Below are 17,779 nucleotides of genomic sequence, written 5' to 3' on the forward strand. Positions count from 1 at the left end.
ACCAAATCAAATCAGCGAGACATACTTTCCATTTAACCCTCCTGGCGGTATAAAAAAAATACGCCAGGAGGCAGCGCGGCAGTTTTTTTTTTATTTTATTTTTTTCTATATCATGTAGCGAGCCCAGGGCTCGCTACATGATAGCCGCTGCTCAGCGGCATCCCCCCGCCCTCTTCGATCGCCTTCGGCGATCTCCGATCAGGAAATCCCGTTCAAAGAACGGGATTTCCTGGAGGGCTTCCCCCGTCGCCATGGCGACGGGGCGGAATGACGTCACTGACGTCGGGTCGTCATTGGGAGTCCCGGGCCACCCCTCGGCGCTGCCTGGCACTGATTGGCCAGGCAGCGCACGGGGTCTGGGGGGGGGGGGGGCCGCGCGCCGCACCGTATAGCGGCGATCGGGCGCGCGGCGATCAGGGTGCTGGCGCAGCTAGCAAAGTGCTAGCTGCGTCCAGCAAAAAAAAAATTAAACAAATCGGCCCAGCAGGGCCTGAGCGGCACCCTCCGGCGGCTTACCCCGAACTACGTTCGGGGTTACCGCCAAGAAGGTTAAAGGGACACTGTAGGGGGGGTCAGGGGGAAATGAGTTGAAGTTACCCAGGGCTTCTAATGGTCCCCCACAGACATCCTGTGCCCGCGCAGCCACTCCCCAATGCTCCGGCCCCGCCTCCGGTTCACTTCTGGAATTTCAGACTTTAAAGTCTGAAAACCACTGTGCCTGCGTTGCCATGTCCTCACTCCCGCTGATGGCACCAGAAGTGCACTGCGCAGACCCAGTATGGTCTGTGCCTGCGCCGTGCGCTCCTGGTGACATCAGGGGAGGCGAGGACACAGCAACGCAGGCGCAGTGGTTTTCAGACTTTAAAGTCTGAAATTCCAGAAGTGAACCGGAGGCGGGGCCGGAGCATCGGTGAGTGGCTGCACAGGCACAGGATGCCTGTGGGGGACCATTAGAAGCCCCGGGTAACTTCAACTCATTTTCCCCCTTCTCCCTGATACTCCCTTTAAAGTATGTATCATTTCTGGGGTACACACACAAGCTGCCCATCAACACAGTTAACACAGCCCGTTAACACACGCCACTACTACGTTCAGTGCGATAGCCCCATAGGGCGTTCACTGTTCCTGCAATAGGATGTGGCAATGCATTAAGTGTAAAAGGGATCTAAGATGAAGGCTGCCATTTGTGAGCACCAACCTGCAAACTAATTCTTAGTAGTGCCATCAAGTAAGAAGCCATACTGTAGCATAAATTTAACACACATCTTCTAGTGTGACAGAAATGACACACCTGCAGTTAGTAACCATAACATAACTTTCCACTTCAATGGTATCCGCAATTGTGCTCATGTTTTCCTCTACAGATGCATTGCCCTACGAGGAGGAGCATAACAATAGGCCCTGCAGGGGCCCGGTGGGGGGAAGGGGGGAGACGTTTATTTTCTGAGAGACTGACAACTAAGGGCACGGAGAGAAAAAAACTTTCTTCTCTCTACACAATTGTTCTAATGACTGCATCTGCTCAGCCACTGATAAGGAATCATACAAAGTTTTGCAGAAAAAGATTTGTAGACAGTCCCTATTCAGTGTTCAGCAGGGTCTTGTGTACAGTGCTGTTCTACTTCCAGCCTCACTACTGCTCCCCAAGTGCTGTGTACTGTAGGGATGCTTGAGGAGTCTGGGCACTGAGAGAAAAAGCTTTCTGCTATCTGCGCAATTGTTCTAATGACTGCATCTGCTCAGCCACTGATAACGAATTATTCAAAGTTTTGTAGACAAAGATTTGTAAACAGTCCCTATTTAGTGTGCAGCAGGCTCTTGTGTACAGCCCCCAGCCATTTTCATCAGAGGGCGGCGCCAACACTACTGCTACTTCAACTAGTATAGTTCACACTGCAGGGCTCACCATTCAGGCTCCTCGCTTCCTGCAACACCTTTATGCACCCCCGGCCAATAGAGATGGAGCAACCATGCTCCTCTTAAGCTACCCCTTCCTGTCTTCCTTTACAGACACAGTACAGTGTTTGTTTACTGCCTGTGTGGCTCTCTGCCCTTGGCCCACCTTAAACTTTGCCCTCCCACTAGATGGAATTTCGATGCTCCGGGTTAGCTACCTAAGTGGAACGAGCAGCATGCCTCCTGCATCCCCTGCCCCCCACTCGGCAATGTCCCAGGCAAGTGGTGACTAAGGGGCTGACTCTGAGCTGGCAGCCTGAGCCTGCAGCAGGGGAGACTATAGCTCCCCAACTGTCCCTCTTTTGGAGAGACAGTCTCTCTTTGGGAGCCCTGTCCCTGTGCCCCTCTTTCCTCCTCATTTGTCCCTCTTTCAGGACTTTGCCCTCTCTCTATGTAAATATATATATTTCTACTAAAAATGTGTTTGATTAACTTCAGTCCTTGAAAAGTGAAGTCAAGATTAAGGGGCCCATACACCTAACGATTTTCCCGCCGATATACAGCAGATTCGATCACTGTGATCGAATCTGCTGTGAAATCGTTGCGCAAACGCTTACAGAACGATCGATTTCCGTCCGAAATCAATTGTTCCCGTCGATCCATCCGTGCGGAAGATTTTGCTTGATTGGCGGCGGGTCGGGAGTGCGTCGATAGCAGCATTCGAATGCCCGACGACCGTCGCTAGCTGCAATACATTACCTGCTACACCGGCGCGTGTCCCCGCTCTCTCCGCTGTCTTCTTCTCCACGGTGGGCCCCGAGTCCGGCTGGCTTCACTGAACTTTTGCATTACGATTATTTTCTAGTGAAATATTGCCGCATTACGATTATTTTCTGGTGATATGCTGCCACATTACGATTATTTTCTGGTGAAATATTACCACATTATGATTATTTTCTGGTAAAACGCTGCCCAGTGCCCACATTACGATTATTTTCTAGTGAAAAATTGCTGCATTACGATTATTTTCTGGTGAAATATTGCCGCATCACGATTATTTTTTAGTGAAATATTACCGCATTACGATTATTTTTTCGTGAAATGCTGCACACATTACAATTACTTTCTGGTGAAATGCTGCCTACATTACGATTATTTTCTGGTGAAACATTGCCGCATTATGATTATTTTCTGCTGCAACACTGCATACATTCCGATTACTTTCTGGTTAAACGCTGCCCACATTACGATTATTTTCTAGTGAAACATTGCTGCATTACGATTATTTTCTGGTGAAACATTGCTGCAATACGATTATTTTCATGGGGGGAACCACTAGGAGGTGGGGGGGAGTTGCCACAGGTTTTCTCGCCTGGAGTGACAAAATGGCTGGAGGCGCCCCTGAGAACCAGTTCTGCTCCATCAGAGATGGACAGAGTGAGTGTAATAAGCTGAGGCTAGGAGCACACTCGTCTGTTTTCTGTATGCGTTTTCTGCACACCATGTGTGTCTGTATGTGTGAAAACACACACGTTTTATCACAGAAGCTAATGTAATTGATAGAGAGAATGTCTGCAGTGCTTCACTGCTATCTGTTTTTATCTGCATGGGGAAAATGCATTCCACTGTGCACTAGCCAATTGATTGACATTGGTTTACCTGTGCACAAAGTTAGGTGGGAGGGGGGGCGGGCAGGGAGCTGGGCATCCAAAGTTTTACAGGGTGCTTTGCCTTAAAAAAAACAAAACAAAAAACCTTGCTCTCTTTCCTCTCATGTCAACCTCTGTGATTTAATAGGTATAGAACTATTGAGTGCAGGAAGCATTGCGTGGCAATCTCAGTCTGCAAGTAGAATTTAGCACATGAAGTTGGAAACTACTGTCAAGCTAGATCACAGAGCTATACATTATACAAAATGTACAGAATAGAAAAGCCAAATGAAAGCAAATCTGTGTAAGTGAAGATGCTTTATTACACACTCCAATGAGTTCTGGTTCACCATGAGCTTGCTGGGTAGTCTGTACCTCTGGGTGTTTCAAGTCCTACCCCATAAAGCCACATTAATCCATGTCATGAACTGATGAGGATGAATCAATTCGAAACAGTCTGTATGCATGTTGGATTAGTGTGGCTCTGTAATATTAAAAACAGGGCCGGATTTACACTTCAGGAGCGTGTAGGCACAGAGATTCTAGTGCCCGAAACTCTGCCCCTTAACAGGCCACACCCCCAATCCCGTCTCTTATTTTCTTAAATCACATTAAGAGCTAAATATGCATGAACCTAGCAGCGGTGTAATTCAAGAGAAGAGTGGGCCTGCCCAGCCAAACAGGGCCGGTTTAAGCAACAATGGGGCCCCAGGGCAAAATAAACCTGGGCGCCCCCCCCCCCCCCCCCCCCCCCCCCCCCCCAACATATACCCCGGAAAAAAAATCGGCATTAGGGGACCTTTTTTGCAGCTGGTATAGTCAGGGTGTGAAGTCCCAATCGGTCGGAGCTCCACATTCTGGCTATCCCAGCCTGCATGGGGGACAAGGGGATAAAAAGTTTCATGAGGGGGGACCCCACATAATTTACAAAAAAAAAAAATTCCCACACTCTAAAGATAAAAAAAAAAAAAATTGGGAAAATAGGAAAAAATGCCAGGGGATCTTCATACAGCCATATTGCGGCTGTATAGCGATCCCTGGCCAAAGCGCTGCGGCTGCGTATGGGCCCCCTGGGAACCCCGTCAGGAAATTTATTGCGCTTTCGTTTGATGCATGTAAAAGTACACTACCGTTAGGTTTGCTACTAAAAGTGACATTTACCACATTTAAAAGTATACTTTTTTCCTTCGAAACTTTAAAATCGATTTTCTCAAAAACTATAAGGTCTTTTTGAAAAATTGTTTTTTCCTCTTATTCCTAATGATCTCATTAACATATCCTGCTAATTTAGGGTTTCTAGCATTCAAGGTGGATTTTCTATCAACCATTAAAGTCGGCAGGTTTTTAAATGTGTATTTTTTTTCCTTTGAAACTTCTCAAAAATTATAAGGCCAATTTGAATTTTTTTTTTCCTCTTGTAGCCACTGGGGGCCTCTACAAGCTCTGGGGCCCTGGGGCAGCTGCCTCCTTTGCCTCTATGGTAGTGCCGGCCCTGCAGCCAAATCTTGGATAAGGCCTACTCTACATTAATAATGAAAAAAATGTTCATAATTGTATATACGGCCCAAGTTACCTTACGAAACAGGCTACACACAATCTGGGGCGGGGCTAGACACAACTAAGCCACCACCTTGCATTGCCTCAAGCCTCCCCCCCCTCCCCACTGAGATGAGAGAAGCAGGTGGCAAATGGCAATGTATGTGGCCAGAGTGCTCAGTTGATCAGTTGATGCAGCTGGTGTGGTGCAGGGACAGAGGGAGGAGGATGCAATAACCACACCGTCCACCATGCTACTCTCATTTTCACAGTAGGAATGATTAAGCCATGGATTTCTGGCCCTAACTACGAGTCTGCAGCTGCCGGACTGAAGCCGGATGGTTAGGGACATAGCCCTCCACCTCTGCAGAGAAAGGGGACATTTGAGAAGGGAGCCGCCTCTGCACACGCCTACAGTGCCTTATGGTAAATCCGGCCCTGATTAAAAAGCTGACGCATCATTGCATTCCAGCAGTTCTGGAGGTGTGTTTAGCTCACAGAGACAACAATGGATGACTTGCATATATTCAGCAGTGATGCACTGGGAGACATCTCGGAGCTCACTTCATCCTGAATTATTGCAAATACTTTGTTTTAAGAAAGCATTTTTTTTGTTTTGTTTTATATAGTTAAAGAGAAACTACAACCTAGAATTTACCTTTATCCCAATCAGTAGCTGATACCCCCTTTTACATGAGAAAAATGATGCTTTTCACAAACAGACCATCAGGGGGCACTGTATGACTGATTTTGTGCTGAAACCCCTCCCACAAGAAGCTCTGAGTACCGCGGTACTCTGGGCAAACTGCCACAATGTAACAATGTTCACAGACAGGAATTAGCTGTTTACAGCTGTCTCTAACAGCCAAAACAGCTAGGAGCAGCTACATAACCTGCCCACAGTAAAAATGTCACCAAGTAATAAATGTCAGAATGTAAATCGGGGAGAGGAAAGATTTTACAATGAGCAAACACTGACTAAATCATTTATACATAATTATGGTAAAAAGCACTTTTTTTACTACATTATTTTCACTGGAGTTCCTCTTTAAAGTAAACATTTTTTTAAGTTATGGTACTTATCCTCTGTAGCGGAAAGCATGTGAATGATCCAGAGTCTTCCCCTATCCTCAATGACCCCTCCTCTGCCAGCCAGGACCCTCCTTATCTCTCCTACCAAGCTCCCCTCCATGTACAAGCATGGCCACACTGCAGAGATGCAGCAGCAATGAGCTGCTCATGCACAGAGGCTTCCCCTATCCTCAATGACCCCTCCTCTGCCAGCCAGGACCCTCCTTATTTCTCCTACAAAGCTCCCCTCCGTGTACAAGCACGGCCACACTGCAGAGGTGCAGAAGCAATGAGCTGCTCATGCATAGATGCTTCCCCTATCCTCAATGACCTCTCCTCTGCCAGCCAGGACCCTCCTTATCTCTCCTACCAAGCTCCCCTCCGTGTACAAGCACGGCCACACTGCAGAGGTGCAGCAGCAATGAGCTGCTCATGCACAGAGGCTTCCCCTATCCTCAATGACCCCTCCTCTGCCAGCCAGGACCCTCCCTATTTCTCCTACCAAGCTCCCCTCTGTGTACAAGCACGGCCACACTGCAGAGGTGCAGCAGCAATGAGCTGCTCATGCACAGAGGCTTCCCCTATCATCAATGACCCCTCCTCTGCCAGCCAGGACCCTCCTTATTTCTCCTACCAAGCTCCCCTCTGTGTACAAGCACGGCCACACTGCAGAGGTGCAGCAGCAATGAGCTGCTCATGCACAGAGGCTTCCTCTCTCCTCAATGACCTCTCCTCTGCCAGCCAGGACCCTCCTTATCTCTCCTACCAAGCTCCCCTCCGTGTACAAGCACGGCCACACTGCAGAGGTGCAGCAGCAATGAGCTGCTCATGCACAGAGGCTTCCCCTATCCTCAATGACCCCTCCTCTGCCAGCCAGGACCCTCCTTATTTCTCCTACCAAGCTCCCCTCTGTGTACGAGCACGGCCACACTGCAGAGGTGCAGCAGCAATGAGCTGCTCATGCACAGAGGCTTCCCCTATCATCAATGACCCCTCCTCTGCCAGCCAGGACCCTCCTTATCTCTCCTACAAAGCTCCCCTCCGTGTACAAGCACGGCCACACTGCAGAGGTGTAGCAGCAATGAGCTGCTCATGCACAGAGGCTTCCCCTATCATCAATGACCCTTCCTCTGCCAGCCAGGACCCTCCTTATTTCTCCTACCAAGCTCCCCTCTGTGTACAAGCACGGCCACACTGCAGAGGTGCAGCAGCAATGAGCTGCTCATGCACTGAGGCTTCCCCTATCCTCAATGACCCCTCCTCTGCCAGCCAGGACCCTCCTTATCTCTCCTACCAAGCTCCCCTCCATGTACAAGCACGGCCACACTGCAGAGGTGCAGCAGCAATGAGCTGCTCATGCACAGAGGCTTCCTCTCTCCTCAATGACCCCTCCTCTGCCAGCCAGGACCCTCCTTATCTCTCCTACCAAGCTCCCCTCCATGTACAAGCACGGCCACACTGCAGAGGTGCAGCAGCAATGAGCTGCTCATGCACAGAGGCTTCCTCTCTCCTCAATGACCCCTCCTCTGCCAGCCAGGACCCTCCTTATCTCTTCTACCAAGCTCCCCTCCGTGTACAAGCGTGGCCACACTGCAGAGGTGCAGTAGCACGGAGCTGCACAGGGCAATAAGCTGTGCACGAGAGGCTCCTTGCTAATCCGTAGGCGCATCCATACTTTTGCACCTGCGCAATGCGGTCACACTTGTAGATGGAGGGGAGTGTGGTTGTGAGCAATCTACGATAATAATGTTGAAGACATTTCAGAGGGTCCAAGCACAGGTACACTCAAGGTGCACACCTGACAGATGTCATCTGTTGGGGATCAGCACCGGATGCCCTTTAGCTACATTGCTGGGCTGGGCTGAACACATGCTATGCGGGAATGGGGGGGGGGGGATGAGAAGTGCATGCGTGACATCATGCAGTAGGTGGGGGAGCAGTGCGAACAATGGGATTGGCGTCGCTGGGGGTGATTAGATCCACCCAGCGGATCTCTCGTGGGTTGGTGTAGTCGCTGCCTCACAACCACACCTGATTATCGGCTGAGGAGGTCGTTATCGCCAACTTAAGTCAGGTATGTGTATAGGTCTTAAGCAATTGTATCTGTAGGCCTGGTTCACATTAGCAGTGAGCGGAACGATTACTATACAAATGGACCGGTATGCGAACGGATACAATGTTAAACCAATGGATCCATTCACATCCACCTGCTTGTACACATAAATGTACATATACAGTGGGTTGCAAAAGTATTCGGCCCCCTTAAAGTTTTCCACATTTTGTCACATTACTGCCACAAACATGCATCAATTTTATTGGAATTCCACATGAAAGACCAACACAAAGTGGTGTACACATGAGAAGTGGAACGAAAATCAAACATCTTTCACGAATAAATAACTGCAAAGTGGTGTGTGCATAATTATTCGGCCCCCTTTGATCTGAGTGCAGTCAGTTGCTTATATACATTGCCTGATGAGTGCTAATGACTAAATAGAGTGCACCTGTGTGTAATCTAATGTCAGTACAAATACAGCTGCTCTGTGAGGACCCCAGAGGTTGTCTAAGAGAATATTGGGAGCAACAACACTGTGAAGTCCAAAGAACACACCAGACAGGTCAGGGATAAAGTTATTGAGAAATTTAAAGCAGGCTTAGGCTACAAAAAGATTTCCAAAGCCTTGAACACCCCACGGAGCACTGTTCAAGCGATCATTCAGAAATGGAAGGAGTATGGCACAACTGTAAGCCTACCTAGACAAGGCCGTGCACCTAAAACTCACAGGCCGAACAAGGAGAGTGCTGATCAGAAATGCAGTCAAGAGGTCCGTGGTGACTCTGGACGAGCTGCAGAAATCTACTGCTCAGGTGGGAGATTCTGTCCATAGGATAACTATTAGTCATGCACTGTACAAAGTTGGCCTTTATGGAAGAGTGGCAAGAAGAAAGGCATTGTTAACAGAAAGCATAAGAAGTCCCATTTGCAGTTTGCCACAAGCCATGTGGGGGACACAGCAACCATGTGGAAGAAGGTGCTCTGGTCAGATGAGACCAAAATGGAACTTTTTGGCCAAAATGCAAAACGCTATGTGTGGCGGAAAACTAACACTGCACATCACTCTGAACACACCATCCCCACTGTCAAATATGGTGGTGGCAGCATCATGCTCGGGGGGTGCATCTCTTCAGCAGGGACAGGGAAGCTGGTCAGAGTTGATGGGAAGATGGATGGAGCCAAATACATGGTAAACTTGGATGAAAACCTCTTGGAGACTTCAAAAGACTTGAGACTGGGGCGGAGGTTCACCTTCCAGCAGGACAATGACCCTAAACATAAAGCCAGGGCAACAATGGAATGGTTTAAAACAAAACATATCTGTGTTAGAATGGCCCAGTCAAAGCCCAGATCTAAATCCAATCAAGAATCTGTGGTAAGATCTGAAAACTGCTGTTCACAAACGCTGTCCATCTAATCTGACTGAGCTGGAGCTGTTTTGCAAAGAAGAATGGGCAAGGATTTCAGTCTCTAGATGTGCAAAGCTGGTAGAGACATACCCTAAAAGACTGGCAGCTGTAATTGCAGCAAAAGGTGGTTCTAAGAAGTATTGACTCATGGGGCCGAATAATTACGTACACCCCACTTTGCAGTTATTTATTTGTAAAAAATGTTTGGAATGATGTATGATTTTCGATCCACTTCTCACATGTACACCACTTTATATTGGTCTTTCACGTGGAATTCCAATAAAATGGATGCATGTTTGTGGCAGTAATGTGACAAAATGTGGAAAACTTCAAGGGGGCCGAATACTTTTGCAAGCCACTGTATACTCGCATATTAGCCGACCTGTGTATATAAGCCAAGGTACCCACTTTTCCCTAAAAAAACAGGAAAAAGTGATTGACTCATGTATAAGCTCCCTCTACAGTAGCCAGATGAGCCCTCACAACACGTTAACCCCCTACCCATAGCCAGATGTGCCCCAAGCATGATACAGCTGTGTCTCAAAAGGCCACTAGATGGCATCAAAGATATGAGACACAGTGATTTCCACGCAGGAAGAATCTCTGATCATTGCACCGCTGACACTTTGCTTGCATGTTTGAGCATTGCACTCTGCACACCATGTTGCAGGGGATGGGGGCACGGACACAGAAGGGAGCCAGCTGGCAAGAGCAGGATCACTAGTGCATGATCTTACGCTCTTCTGCCAGTAACAAAATCTGCTCCACCATCCGTTCTGCTCCACTGACTTGCATATAAGATGAGGGGATAACTTTTCAGCACATTTTTTGTACTGAAAAATTAGGCTTATACGCGAGTATATAAGGTAACTGCATATGATCACTACCCCTTTTGCTAAATAAAACCCCTATGATATAGCAGTGTGAGCTCCATGACAGCAGTGCAACTTAAAAGGAACTCAAGGTGTGTATTTTAAATCTTAAGAGAACACAGGGGCATGTCCTTTGCATGATGACATGCCTCTGTGTCTCGCTATTGTCGCCTCTAGTCCCTCCCAGGGTCTGCTGTGCCCCCCTGTAAAAAGCGCCAGGCTAGTGACAATCTGCTTGTCGCTAGCTTTGTATTTACCTGCAGCCTTTCAATTAGTCAGCGCTGCCCTGCCTCTGTCCGCCTCCGTGAGCTTCCTCCAATCGGAAGCTAAGCTGCGACCTGGGAGGTACTTCCTGGGTTGCGACTTAGCTTCCGATTGGAGTAAGCTCACGGAGGCGGGCAGCGGTGGGGACAGAGGTGGGAAGCACTAACTAATTGACAGGCTGCAGGTAAATACAAGGCAAGCAGATTGCGTGGCTAGCCTGGCACTTTTACAGGGTGGCACAGCAGACTCCGGGCGGGAGGGGGGGGGGACACTAGAGGCAGCAATAGCAAGACACAGAGGCATGTCTTTGTGCAAAGGACATGGCTCTGTGTTCTCTTAAGGTTTAAAATACCCGCCTCAGGTTCTTTTTAAATCCAGGGCTGCACGTTACACGCGGTCATGCAACCAAGCGTACCTTCCTTAGTTATGCACGCTGCTTACATAGTAACACGTGTTCCTTTAATGCCGGGTGCTGCTGTGAAGAATGGCGACCGTGATACTTCACTAGCACGGAAGCTACTATGCTAATTAACATAGTTACTATGTTATTTACATAGTAACTATGTTAATTACATAGAAACTATGTTAATTAACATAGTAGCAGCTGCGGTCCCGTCCCGATACTTCACAGCAGCGCCTGGCATTTTGAAGGAAATGTAAGCAGTCCTCGTAACTAAGGAAGGCATGCTAAGTTGCACGACCACGTGGAGCGCAAAGCCCTGGATTTAGGTTGCCCTGCAGTCATGAAGCTCCTGCTGCTATAGCAGCGCAGCTTCATGAATCTCACTTGCACAGCAGTAGAAGGGTAATCAGCCCAACCAATGTCAGATCAAACAGAGTGTAAATAGGTACCGTGTTTCCCTGAATTTAAGACATCCTCTGAAAGTAAGCCCTAGTAAATATTTTGAGTGTGCTCGAAATATAAGACCTACTCCTAAAATAAGCCCTAGTAAAATTTAGCCTGCATCCCTCTAGAAGAAGTCCCAAGCGGCAGACCTGTTCTCCCCGTCCCCCCGCCTGCCCGCCCGCCTCGCTTTACCTCCCGGCTGCTAGTGCTCCTGGTCCCGTCCTGCAGAGAATCCACATCCTCCTTTTTATTGCCGGCATAATTCACACACCGCAGATTGGCGCTGACGTGTGGTAAAGGCAGCTAATGTATCCAATAAGAGCGCTGCCCTATACAGGAAGTAAACAAAGATCACTTCCTGTATAGGGCAGCGCTCTTATTGATACATTAGCTGCCTTTACCAGACGTCACCGCTAATCTGCGGTGTGTAAATTACGCCGGCAATAAACAGGAGGATGTGGATTCTCTGCAGGACGGGGCCAGGAGCACTAGCAGACGGGAGGTAAAGCGAGGCTGCGGGCGGGCAGGCGGGGGGACGGGGAGAACAGGTCTGCCGCTTGGGACTTCTTTTAGGAGGAACTGGACTTTCTCCAGGAGGGGGCCAGGAACAGTGTAAGTTGTAAAGCGGGCAGGAGCAGGTCTGCTGCTTGGGGGATCTGAAAGTCTGACAGCCACAGGGGCTTATTTAGCAGGGAGCAGAGGGGGAATCAGCCTATATACACTAAAGGTGATGGCTACCCCCGGAAAATATAAGACCTCCCCGAAAATAAGACCTAGCACATTTTTTGAAGGGTAAATTAATATTAGACAGTGTCTTATTTTCGGGGAAACACAGTAACAGAATAATGCTTGGTTTCTACTGGTGCTATAAATGTAATTAAAAATGTAGGGTTAACCAGTAGGGGTGGAATGATGGAGGTACAGTAGATGCATAAGAGCACACAAAAATGACCTCACAAGTTAGAGACTCTGAAGCGAGAATAAATCTGGCTTCAGAGCTCATAGTTAGCAGGGGCATGTGTGCCCCTGCTAAACCGCCGATATCCCGCGGCTAAACGGGGGTCCCTGACCCCCCGAAATCCGAGCAGCGGGGGATCTCTTCCGGATTGAGGCAGGGCTAACCGCCGCAGCCCTGCACCATGCGCGTCTGTCAGCGCGTATCTCTGCCTCTCCCCCGCCCCTCTCAGTCTTCCTTCACTGAGAGGGGCGGGGGAGAGGCGGCGATGCGCCGCTGATAGATGCGACTTGAGGCAGGGCTGCAGCCGTTAGCCCTGCCTCTAGGAGCAGCAAAATCTACGACCAATTTGGTCGTTGATTTTGCGGGGGGGGGGGGGGGAGTTTGAGGGTGAAGGGACCCCCGTTTAGCCGCAGGATAGCAGCGTTTTAGCAGGGGCACACGTGCCCCTGCTAACTATGAGCTCTGAAGCAAGATTTATTCTCGCTTCAGTGTTTCTTTAATGATCATACTGGTTACATATAAATGTAAAAAAGGTCACAGTAGACATCTACCCAGTGTAATGGATTGGCGAGTATACAACATTTATAGATCTTGTAGAATGTCATTCTGCCTGTTGCTATGAGGGGGAAAATGTTAACTTCAGAACACCAGTGGCATTTACAGTCAGGGTGGACCTATGATTATGCCACCTGAATTACGTGCTTCAGGGGGGAAAATATATAGTCCACAAAGGATCGGCACCACACGGTATATGTATTTCAAATGGCTCTTAAACTTTTATTGCATAGTTAAAAATGACAGCGTGTCATTTTTAACTATGCAATAAAAGTTTAAGAGCCAGTTGAAATACATATACCGTGTGGTGCCGATCCTTTGTGGACTACAGATTGCTTTGACCCTACGGTACATGGGTGAGGATCTGGGCACACACTTCTCTATCATTGAGCATTAAATGGGTGCTCCTGGATACATGCTTTCGGGGGAAAAATATAGACGGCAGCATTTGGACAAAAGTTTGGGCCACTTAGCACCTGCCTCCTCTTCGTTCTCCCACCTGCCTTCCTGGCACATACACTACAACCTTCCTCAGCTACGCATCCCCGACCTCATTTGACCGGTGGCACCTGCCGCCCTTCCCTATGGCATCATAAGCAGGTGAGGTGTCAATATATGCCTCTTATCAAGGCATGCTAGGATAAAACTCCATCATCGGCGAGAGATTATCATGGCCAGTCAGAGGAGAAGCTTTGGTATGCGACCAATTAGGCGAAGGTGCTGGCACCAGAGCAGTCAATCACAACCACCTGCTGCTCCTTTTGCTAACTGGTGCAGATAATCTTGCAGGCAGGACCACGGCACCATCATTGGGACCATCGCTGCACTCAATCTGCAGCAGTGACATCTGATTGAGTGCAGCCAGTGACTGGCCCAGTTGGTCCCTGGGTGATTGGGATTAATATTCAGGAAACTGTGTGGAGCCTACAACAATCAAAATTCACCTATTGATTTTCAAAGAGAATATTTCAATTGCTCCCATTCTTACACTGTTAATATCAGAGGCCTCAAACCTGCTACAGTCGATCATTGGGTGACTGGGGTTCACATTCTGAAAAGGGGTTGAGCCACAAACAGCCAATCAGATAAGTTTGATTGATTTTAATGAGAAAATTTCAACTGCTTCCATTCTCACACTATTGATGCCAAAGACCCCAAAGCTCACAAACTTGGTAATTGACTGACTATGGGCTTGATTCACAATAGGGTGCTAACTCTAAAGCTTTGGGCGTGCTAACTAGGGTGCTAAGCAGTTAGCACGCCCAAAGCTTTTATTAATCACGAGCAAAGTTTAGCGCTGCGCGCAAAACGTGCACCAGGTGCGACTAAACCGTCGCACCCGGTGCTCCTAAAACGTTGCACCGGGTGCAACATTTTAGGAGCACCCGGTGCGACGGTTTAGTCGTACCCATTGCGATGTTTTGCACGCGACGCGCAGCGCTTAACTTTGCACTGCATTCAATCAACCTAACTTAGCGCACAAAACTTTGCACATCCTAAAGGGCTTTAGGCGTGCTAAGGGGCTTTTAGGCGTGCCAACTAAGTTAGCACCCTTTTGTGAATCAAGCCCTATGTGTCAAAGTTAGTGGCTGGACACAACAAAAACCAAATACATACCCGGGCAATGCCGGGTCTTTAGCTAGGTTGAAATAAAATAGAACAATGGACATGGTACAGCTGGCCATTTTACAGCTATACTTAATTTTTTTTTTTTAAATATATAGCTTGAAAAATAGGAACAAGAAAAGAGCTATACATGAGATATGTGGTCTGTCCACAATTATAGCCAACAAAACACAATTTGTAATTAACCAAAAACCTGAGATAAACAGAATACAAAATCTATCTCATCTCCCCTTACCATACTCAAATGAACAATATACAAACATAATCTTATCCGATTCTAGCACCTTCCTGTAGAAGTTGCCCTTATAATGAAAGCAACTGGCATTTAGTCAAAGGTTCAGAAAAAAAACCTACAAGGTCTAGATTGAAGCAGAACTACAGTCAATAAAAAAAATCTCCAAACTCATAATTGCCCCACAAAGTAATGTAATCTGTGTAAAAATCACAATGCTACACAGGTCAGTACAGCTAGTGTTGGACACTGCCAGTACATTTTTATGTCATATCCGATTTAGTGGTTCAGGGAGTAAAATATCATACTGCTTATTTGATATCAAGATCCCTGTTCTTTGCAATGGTTTTATCGTTTCGTCTCAGACATGAAAAAACAAACAATATTCTGCACATATGGGGGCGCTGAGTGCAATTCTTAATAAATAAGATGTCAATTTGATAGTTGTACTGATAGAACATGAACCAGGAAACTTTGATACTCTTTGCAATCTGCGACTGACAGCTGCATAGTTAGGTACTGCACCAATCAGTACAGAGCTAGCAGTAGTTGCAGTAGGACTGATATTAAATCAGATTCCTGCTGGCTGGGTGAGATTTTTAATTACCCCTTTTCATTCATAATGGAACCTCTTCAGGAAACTGCTACTATCCGTTGAAATTCAGCAGTCTTTTTATAGGACTGCCATTTTGATGGCCATATTGGAGATAATCTGCTTTTTTAAAAATTATAATTACGGGGGTGGGCCTTGAAGATACACAAAAGTGTCTTATTGACCACTTCATTTACAGCTAAATCTAGATTTGCATTGGAGAGGAATAGACAGCACTTTAACAGCTTTTCTTTAACCTCCCTAGCAGTATGATTAATTCCAGATTTTAGGGTCTAAAAGTGGTGCAATTTTTTCACAAGCGTTTAGACCCTGAAAGCAGGAAAACATAATACGGCTAGATATCTCTGTGGCAGTCCTTCATATAACTCACCTCCCCTGGATCCAGTGCTGCAATTCTCCCTCTGTTGCCCCGGGCGCCCCTATAGTAAGATTGCTATCTGTCACGTGACAAACAGCAATCTTACAAGAGGGATAGAGAGCCTCCAAGGACCGGAAGAAGAATGGCTGCCAGCATTTGGATCCCAGGGGAGGTGAGTTACAAACTCCCGCTGTGCACAGGGTCTATATATACCTCTCTGGTGGCTACCCCGAGTCAGGCTTGGGGTTACCGCTCTGATTTGCTGATTTCCGCCCCGAGTCTGACTCGGGGTTACCGCTAAAGAGGTTAAAGGGGAACTTCGGCCTAAACAAACATACTGTCATCAAGTTACATTAGTTATGCTAATTAGAATAGATAGGTAATATAATCTCTTACCCACCCTGTTTTAAAAGAACAGGCAAATATTTGTGATTCATGGGGGCAGCCATCTTTTTGGTTGAAAGGAGGTGACAAGGAGCAGGAGACACAGTTCCAACTATCCTGTGTCCTGATTACCCCTCCCAGCTGCATGCGCTAGGCTTCACATGTCAAATTCAAAATGTAAAAAAAAAAAAATTGCACCAAAACAGCAGAAAGAGCGAAATCAGAAATCCCATCATGCTTTGCACAGCATCAGGGGAAAAAAGCCCGGGCAGTTTTCTTCTGTGCAGCTAAAAATGAGGTTTCTATAAGAGAAACAAAGTTCTGATGCTGTGAAATATGTTAAAGAAACACAAAGCCTTTTCAGTGCTGCTGAGTCGATTTTTAGTCCGGATGTTCACTTTAATTATATAATCATAGAGGTGTAGAAAATTTATTCATTTCCAAGCTTCCCAAGGGAGGTCTCCTATCGGCATATTCAGCAGAATTGCAAATAACATTATGTTAAAAAGTCAAACTACTGATATTAGTGGTCATTAGTGGGAGCTGCGCATCCTGTATGTCACTACAGGTACATTTTAACCCATGGCTCTGCAAGCATCTGTTGACTTGTATTTTTTTTCTCTTGCAGGTGATACTTGAGGCCTCTCTTGGAAGCTTTGCTATTCAAAGAAATACATCTGTGATCCATGGATTTCAGATTCACGGCACAGGAGAAAAACAACTGAGTATATCTACAAATCACAGCGATGTGTTAAATCAAGTCCTTAGTGCCATAACTTATACAAGTACTGTATACAGCATTGATAGTCTTGATATCGGTAAGACAAGTCCCTAACATATGTTCCTATTCTCCCACCTTCAGAATAAGAGGGGGAAGTTGGACCTACTCCTGTGTAATTAGTAGGTAGATGGATTTATCATGGTTTTAGGGACCATGCAATCTCTAAACATCGGCATGCATGCAATTGCTTGCACTAAGCAATTTACCTCCTGCTCACCACCAGCATTATAAAGATTCATGAACCAACCTCAAGCTTAGACATCAGCAGATAAAGCGGATTCAGAAGATCACACAGGAGGATGGCTTGATTTACAATGTTGTTTATCAGGAATTCATCAATTCTATTAGAACCTCTATGGTGATCCTTTCCAGCCCACTGCCCAGGTAACTGAGGCCTTCCTTTCTGATGTTGCTGTACATTGCCGTAATCACCACTGCTGGTTTGGAACCACGGCCGGGACGCTCAGTCAGTTGAAGCTGGGATCCCTTACAAGTGCTTTATCACCAACGGAGGATATAAAATTTCTGCGCCACCCACTGACTTACATTACTTCTGCCCTCGCTGCTTCGCAGTAAAAGTCCGTAGGTGATGTGCTGTTGACGTAAGCAGAAAGTGTGCTAGATCCCATTGCCTTGCATTGCTGTTGCGTAAGGCCCCGTTCACACTTGCGG

The 17,779-nt window shown here is 47.1% G+C and overlaps 2 protein-coding genes across 5 annotated transcripts in view; one reads left to right on the forward strand and one right to left on the reverse strand.

The window, feature by feature from the left end:
• Positions 1 to 17,779, reverse strand: part of LOC137542301 (ABI gene family member 3-like) — a 336,298-nt gene that overhangs the window by 241,882 nt on the left and 76,637 nt on the right. The window lies entirely within an intron of this gene.
• LOC137542300 (beta-1,4 N-acetylgalactosaminyltransferase 2-like) overlaps positions 1 to 17,779 on the forward strand; it is a 135,484-nt gene that overhangs the window by 66,658 nt on the left and 51,047 nt on the right. For all 4 annotated transcript variants that reach the window (XM_068264113.1, XM_068264114.1, XM_068264115.1 and 1 more), the window contains one exon: positions 16,955 to 17,144. In XM_068264113.1, coding sequence (XP_068120214.1) covers positions 16,955 to 17,144 — 190 coding nt within the window. The remainder of the gene's footprint in view (positions 1 to 16,954; positions 17,145 to 17,779) is intronic.

The sequence above is a fragment of the Hyperolius riggenbachi genome, chromosome 12 (genome assembly GCF_040937935.1).
Source record: "Hyperolius riggenbachi isolate aHypRig1 chromosome 12, aHypRig1.pri, whole genome shotgun sequence".
Taxonomy (NCBI): Eukaryota; Metazoa; Chordata; class Amphibia; order Anura; family Hyperoliidae; genus Hyperolius; species Hyperolius riggenbachi.